Source organism: Dunckerocampus dactyliophorus, chromosome 5, assembly GCF_027744805.1.
Source record: "Dunckerocampus dactyliophorus isolate RoL2022-P2 chromosome 5, RoL_Ddac_1.1, whole genome shotgun sequence".
NCBI lineage: Eukaryota > Metazoa > Chordata > Actinopteri > Syngnathiformes > Syngnathidae > Dunckerocampus > Dunckerocampus dactyliophorus.
This window is the reverse complement of record NC_072823.1, coordinates 13418468-13424576: the sequence shown is the minus strand read 5'-3', so window position 1 is coordinate 13424576 and position 6109 is coordinate 13418468. Positions and strand designations below refer to the sequence as shown.

The following is a 6109-nucleotide window of genomic DNA, read 5'->3' as shown; positions in this document are numbered from 1 at the left end:
GTATAGCACAGTGATCCTCCACTCAGCGAACAGAATACAGTTGAGGCCTCACCTACTTCCTGAAAAAATATTTTCTGGAGCATACAGTATATTGTGGAGTTTTCAGCTCACCCCTGGCTGTTTACTTTTACTGTACTGTCTTTTGACGTAACGTTTGCACAGCAGGTTTAAAAACATGTTTCATAATTTTTCTTAACCTGATGCGCCTCCCCTGACGTCTTCTGGCACCTCGGAGGGGAGGCCTGCATCACACTTTGAAACCCACTGTGCTAGTCTTGAGTTTTTCCAAAAACAGTGACTGCGTTTCAACTGTGGGAGTTACTTGGCATACTTTGAGCTGGAGCCTATACCAGCTGACCCTGGGCAAGAAGACGTACATCTTTGAGTGGTCACCATCTTACAAACAACCATTCACTCATCTTTAGATCATTGAGTCTCCAATTAGCCTAACTTTCCACGGAAATGTTCCAATGGAGTTTTCAAACACAGATCTCCTGACTGTTGGCAGACATGCCAACCACCACTCCACCTTGCTTCTCAAAATGTACTTTTATACTACCCCATGGGATGCTGTTCATTTCCTTCAAAATGCCTAGCTCAGCATAAATAAAAATTTCAAAGAAAGCACTCACAAGCTGTTATCCAAAATTATTTTATTTACAAAACAAACGGCACAGTGTGCCTGCACATGCACACTCCAGACATACACGGAGTTCCCTTCAATAAAATCCTTAATGATTCAAGTCAAACAGTTGCAAGATGCACAAGTGTTACTGAGAGCAAATATTGCTCAAGAACAGTATTTCACTTCAATTAAGGCCAATTTCGACATGTCGGGATGAGATGGAGCCCATCCTTTGTCTCTTTTGCAAACCAGTCAATGAAAGCTATTAAAACTCAACCTACAGTATGCAATCAAACCGTAAGTACTTTGGAAACAAACATTTCTACATGGAGTTGGCATGCGAGAAAAACTACTGAAGGGCTGTCGGACTAATATTTTTTAAACATGTGAGCATTTGTCCTTAAATTTAACATTTAAGCCGAGAAACCTGAATGTAGACTATGTAATGCCTTTATTAAATTTTGTGTCACTTTGCCACTATACGCAACAAGACTAACTTTCTTTAAGGTACTGACAACTGATGTTTTGCATTCATTTTCTACAGTGGTTTCTATAGGCTTTCCCCCGCCCCCATATTTGTATATTAAGTCAAATTAACATGCCAAAATAAGGTAGCTTATGCAGAGGTGAAAACAGGGAAGTGCTGAAGGCAAGTGGCTTTGACAGAGTGAGTGGTTGGAATGGTAAAGCTGCAAACAAACCCATCAGCCAGCCAGTTTGCTTGTCACAATGTTGGTCTTTCTCTGAGGGAGGTCCTGAGGTGTTGGGATATGACCACCAGTGATCTCAACTTTCTCGGTTGGGGCTGATGGCAGGTGTTTATTCTTCATTTTGGCCTTGGCCATGTTGTAGTCACCAGAATCAAAATACTTTTGCTGCACAAATAACATAATTCAGATGTTTAATGGTGTTTAAAAGAGAGGGTTGCCAAATGTAATCACGAGACATACCCCCTTCTGAAGTCTTTTTTTCAGGAAATCTGAGCCCCCAGCTTTGGCTCCAAGACTGGGAAATCTGGCCTTTAACTTGGCTTCTTCTGCTTTTTCTGGACTAACAACCTTGTCATCCATTTCCTGTTGAAATAACCCAGTTTGTCTTGTCAAAAACTTCTCCATAATAATTGCACAAAGTGCAAGTACTCAAGAGGAGGACTGCAATATTGCGTGGCCCCTACATTATTATTAGGTAGAAGCTGCCATGACGAAACTCATTTTACCAGTCAGACAGCATCCTGCAACGTTTGCCCTCACATTTGTAAAACAATAACTAGTTTAAAAATCATAATTTATATATTACCAGAGGAATCAAATTACCTAGACTTCTATTTTGCCAGCCGTACAGTGCTAGCTAATTGTCTAATAATTGCCGGGCGCTTAGCATCCTTTTGCTAAAGGCTACCTAGCCTACTGCTAACCGCCTCCTCGCATGGTTCATTGTGGTAGCCTGATAGGATTTTCGTTAAAGCGATTTTAACTTACCCGCTCTTCTTCCAAAGTCATCACATCTTCAGCCTCCTCGGACATTCCAGTAGTTAAAATGTGGCCTGCTGTTCAAAACAACCCCTCTAGACGGCCCACGTGCGTCTACTGGAGAAGGCTCACGAATGAACTGCCGCCTCATTACCAGCTGTTTACAATTTATAATCTGCTATATATCATTACTACGCATGCGTAAAACAGATGTTATTTAGGAATATTTACTAGTGATGTGCGACACCACTGATTTCTGTGTGTCTAGTAAATTGAAAGAGCAATGTATTTCATATCATAGCATCAAGAATACAAGACTTGTAATTTATTTATTAACTGAAGTATCAAATATTTTGATTTGAGAATGGATTTCAGAGCACGAAGAGCTGGTATCGGAAATATCGATATCGATCCGCACATCACTAGTCAAAACACATTGGAACTTTAGTGCGAAAGAAAGTAGTTCAGAGACTTTGTTCAGCTGTAACGGGAAATAATCAGTATCAAAATTAATACATGTTCAAATCTCTCCTTACCCAGCGACAATTTTTGTTTGTGGTCACGTTGCTTGCCCCCATTTTTTTTCGTATTTATAGAGGTGTATGGGTCGATGACAAATGTGATAATATAGCAGTTCTACGAAGTTGCTGGCTTTTTTCTGCACTACACCCACATTGGTGTGTAGTGTAGTTTAGCCATACTAGTAACACATTTGCTGTAATCTGTCTGCAATAATCTTTATTATTGTGGTTGTAGATGAGTGGTGTAGAAATGCACTGCATCATACTGAAGTTTTTAATCAAATATATGTGGCTACTTGGCAATACACAAATCATGTCAGGAATAACACGAAGAATACATAAAAGCTAGCGAAACAATACTTGTGATAACAAAAAACATTTATTTGGAGGCCTTTTCTGCATTAATGTCATTCCTGTACATGTGGTATGTAAAACGACACAGTATTTGTGGAAAGCGCACACAAAAGCCTGCAGAGAGTTTTAAACTGCTATATATCACTTAAAACCGAATGCTCTGCAGTTTGCCAAAACACAATTATATTTGTTGGTTCCCGAACAAATGGAGAGTCCACTACAAGCCACACGAAGTTGTCTTCACAAAAAAATTAATTATCTTCACCCGCCATGTCCACGTCCTCTTGTAATTTCTGCAACATTTTCTCTTCCAGTTTCGTGGCTTTTCCTGTATAAAGAAAAAAAGAAAACGTTTTGTCTCTCCTTCAAAATAATCAAACTGCTTTCAACCAGGGATGTTTCAATCGATTGGAAAACATGTGATAGATCACAAAAAACTAAAAAACTGTCATCTGTGGCTCGTACCATTGCAGCCTGCAACCTGTAGAGACCCTTTTGTGTATTGCCCTTCTCTAATGTCTTGGGTAGTGACCCCACCCACCTCACACTGCGTGGGCTTGTAGAGGCAAACCCAAACACACGTATGCCGAATGGAAACTACACCATTTGTCAGAATGATGTAAAGTATGCATCTTGCAACACATGCCACGAAAAATATCTCACAGGGGTAGCACCTAATTCAACACGGCATTTGAAGAACAAACGCTGTGACTTGACGTAATATGGTGAGTTTTCAAGACTCACGGTGCAGGATCAGTCAAATGGCAGTTAACGTAGCCAAAACGCTGGGCAACACTCGCCCGTATGTGTGAAAATGTGTGAAAAGGCCGAGCCGTTTTGTAAAATAATTGAATTCATCAGACAAGATGACCAATCTTTCTCAGCGTGTAAGACACTGGGGTCCGCTGACTGCTCTCCACTTGGAGCCCAGCTACTGTTGCCTGGAAGCCTTTCCAGCGCTTCATCAGACAATGAACTCTCACATGGAAAGACTCCTTAAGGAATGCAACTCATCCTCTGTAGTTTTCATGAGTGACATATGTTGAAAAATGAAGTAAAAATATGTTTTTGTCTAAATTTAGGTGATTTGAGGGGTCCTTTTTTAAGATCACACAGCCAATAGCAGGGGTACAGCCAGGAATTCCAGGCCCCATAAAAAATTAAAAAGAAAGTCCTCCCTGCCTCTCACCCGTGACAGTTCACCGTGCCCCCCCCCTCAGGGGAACCCACCCACTATTTGAGGAGCACTGCACTAAGAGCTTACCTGCATGTGGGGCCTTGATAAGGTGAATATTCTTCTTCACTTCCTTGATGGCCTCTTCCTTCTCCAATTCTTTGCCCTTCTTTAATCTACAGAATCCACACAAAACACAATGTTAGTAGCCAAATCCATCATATTTGTTACATACAACCAAACAGTAGTTGTACAGAAAGTACGAAGTGAAAGATCAGAGCAAAAATGAAGTAGTGCACACCTGTTCATGATAAATCTTGCCTGCCGTTTCCGTTTGATTTCTTCCACCCTCTTCATTGCACCCACTGCAAAAGTGACAAAGGATGGTCAGCAATCAAGTGACTAAGCAGCACACGAGTACTAACAATTAAGTTCTGATCAGCACAATCTTGTTATATGTTTTCGTCTTATTACTTTTCCAATCAAGTGATTAATTCAGATATTTTTACCCTATAGATAACGTGTAAAATACCTGTCTTGTCCCATATCTCTCTGTCGTATTTAACAGGCATGTTTCTGCGTTTCTCAAACTCCAAAGCATTATCCTGAAACACACATTATGAAGGACATAAGGGACAGAAGAAGAATGCAATTCTATTTTATTACTCATTATTGGGTATTATTATCAGTCGACTAAAAATATATAATTTTAATACATCCTACCACAGTCAATTCTTTTCCAGTTGCCTTTCTGAATGCTTTGGTCCATCTGGTCTTTCTGGGGTTGCGCTTCTTCTTGAAATTCTTATGACATTTTGATTTGCAGAATCTGAATGTCTGCAGAAAAAAAACAATGTGTGATTTTAGTTGTTGCTGGTGTATAAACAAACAAAAGCAAAAGTGTTGCAAACCGTGACAAATAAAAAAAGTAACTTCTTGTTGATAGTTACACTTAAAAAAATATGAACAAAGACTATTAAATGTTCAAACTAAGGTGTATTTTGTATGGAAATCTGTTCACTGGGACTTACTATAGCTGACGTCTCTCTTGTTCGCCATTAGGGGGTGCACTGTCTCCACGAGACACACCAGACATTAAAGGCGCATGCGCAAATTAAACGCCTGGGCCCATCTACTCAACCCATCATGAGAATAAAAGTGCATTGTCCACTTAAAATTACATTTTGTACACATTAAAGAGTTAGTCTAAAAGATTCAGGCTATTTATTACCTCGAACTGATCAGCGAAGTATTTTTTCATTCCCACGTGAGCACGTTACGCTAGCATTAGCCGTCCAGATGTCGGGCCAACACGAACGCTTAAACTCGATTTCATCGAGTGATAATAGACACACAATAGATCATACCTTGCAATCATTCCGCACAAACATAACTCCATGTCCTGGGTACACTGGACCCGAGCAAAAATAACATTTCTCGATACGCATTTTCACAGCACGAGTGCTGCGTCCTTAAAGCTGACAACAAGACCGACCGCTTCCTTCTACTTTTTCTTCGTTGACCCCTGGAGCTGTGGAAGACTCACTGCCCCCTGCTGGACATATTCCGAAACGATTTTACTGTGGCAGCTCAAAATATTGCAAAGACAACACAAATACAGAGTAGTGGTACAAGATAAATATGTTCCATTTAGGAATTCTTGACTTTAAATATTTAGATTTGTAGATGTTGTAATGAATGAGGCAACATAGATGACATTTTTGTTTAAAGTGTACCAGATTCAATATGTACACCGGCTTTGTAAATGGATGCAAAGCATGCTGTTTCTGGGACACACGTTCAATTTTTTGACTTAAATGTTATCATAAGTGGAAAAAATGGAAACAGGGCTTTTACATAATCTACATAATTAATTTGATTACATGTTTTCTTGCCTACTAATATGAATTAGTTTACTGCTACCAACTGACTGAAGCAGACACAGTGAAACCATATGGTATTTTTC

The 6109-nt window shown here is 39.8% G+C and overlaps 2 protein-coding genes across 2 annotated transcripts; both read right to left on the bottom strand.

Moving 5' to 3' along the window:
- Window positions 1-124: 124 nt before the first annotated feature.
- Window positions 125-2357, bottom strand: LOC129181485 (cAMP-regulated phosphoprotein 19-like). Its single transcript, XM_054776752.1, has 3 exons — window positions 2104-2357; window positions 1576-1698; window positions 125-1500 (listed from the first exon to the last, which is right to left on the bottom strand). Exons 1-3 carry the CDS (start codon window positions 2146-2148, stop codon window positions 1330-1332), a joined length of 339 nt encoding a protein of 112 aa, XP_054632727.1. The 5' UTR covers window positions 2149-2357; the 3' UTR covers window positions 125-1329.
- Window positions 2358-2875: 518 nt separating this feature from the next.
- Window positions 2876-5660, bottom strand: rsl24d1 (ribosomal L24 domain containing 1). The gene is made up of 6 exons (XM_054776751.1): window positions 5511-5660; window positions 4867-4980; window positions 4676-4748; window positions 4445-4508; window positions 4234-4319; window positions 2876-3297 (listed from the first exon to the last, which is right to left on the bottom strand). Exons 1-6 carry the CDS (start codon window positions 5589-5591, stop codon window positions 3221-3223), a joined length of 495 nt encoding a protein of 164 aa, XP_054632726.1. The 5' UTR covers window positions 5592-5660; the 3' UTR covers window positions 2876-3220.
- Window positions 5661-6109: the final 449 nt, after the last annotated feature.

What these genes read in the sequence shown, in the direction of transcription:
- rsl24d1 (XM_054776751.1), bottom strand. Translation starts at nt 5,591, where the DNA reads ATGCGTATCGAGAAATGTTATTTTTGCTCGGGTCCAGTGTACCCAGGA. An exon ending in TTGTGCGGAATGATTGCAAG is followed by an intron (nt 4,981 to 5,510) that starts GTATGATCTATT and finishes TTTTTTCTGCAG; the next exon opens with ACATTCAGATTCTGCAAATC. An exon ending in GCAAGATTTATCATGAACAG is followed by an intron (nt 4,320 to 4,444) that starts GTGTGCACTACT and finishes TGGATTCTGTAG; the next exon opens with ATTAAAGAAGGGCAAAGAAT.
- LOC129181485 (XM_054776752.1), bottom strand. Translation starts at nt 2,148, where the DNA reads ATGTCCGAGGAGGCTGAAGATGTGATGACTTTGGAAGAAGAGCGG. An exon ending in TGACTTTGGAAGAAGAGCGG is followed by an intron (nt 1,699 to 2,103) that starts GTAAGTTAAAAT and finishes TTATTTCAACAG; the next exon opens with GAAATGGATGACAAGGTTGT. An exon ending in AAAAAAGACTTCAGAAGGGG is followed by an intron (nt 1,501 to 1,575) that starts GTATGTCTCGTG and finishes TTATTTGTGCAG; the next exon opens with CAAAAGTATTTTGATTCTGG.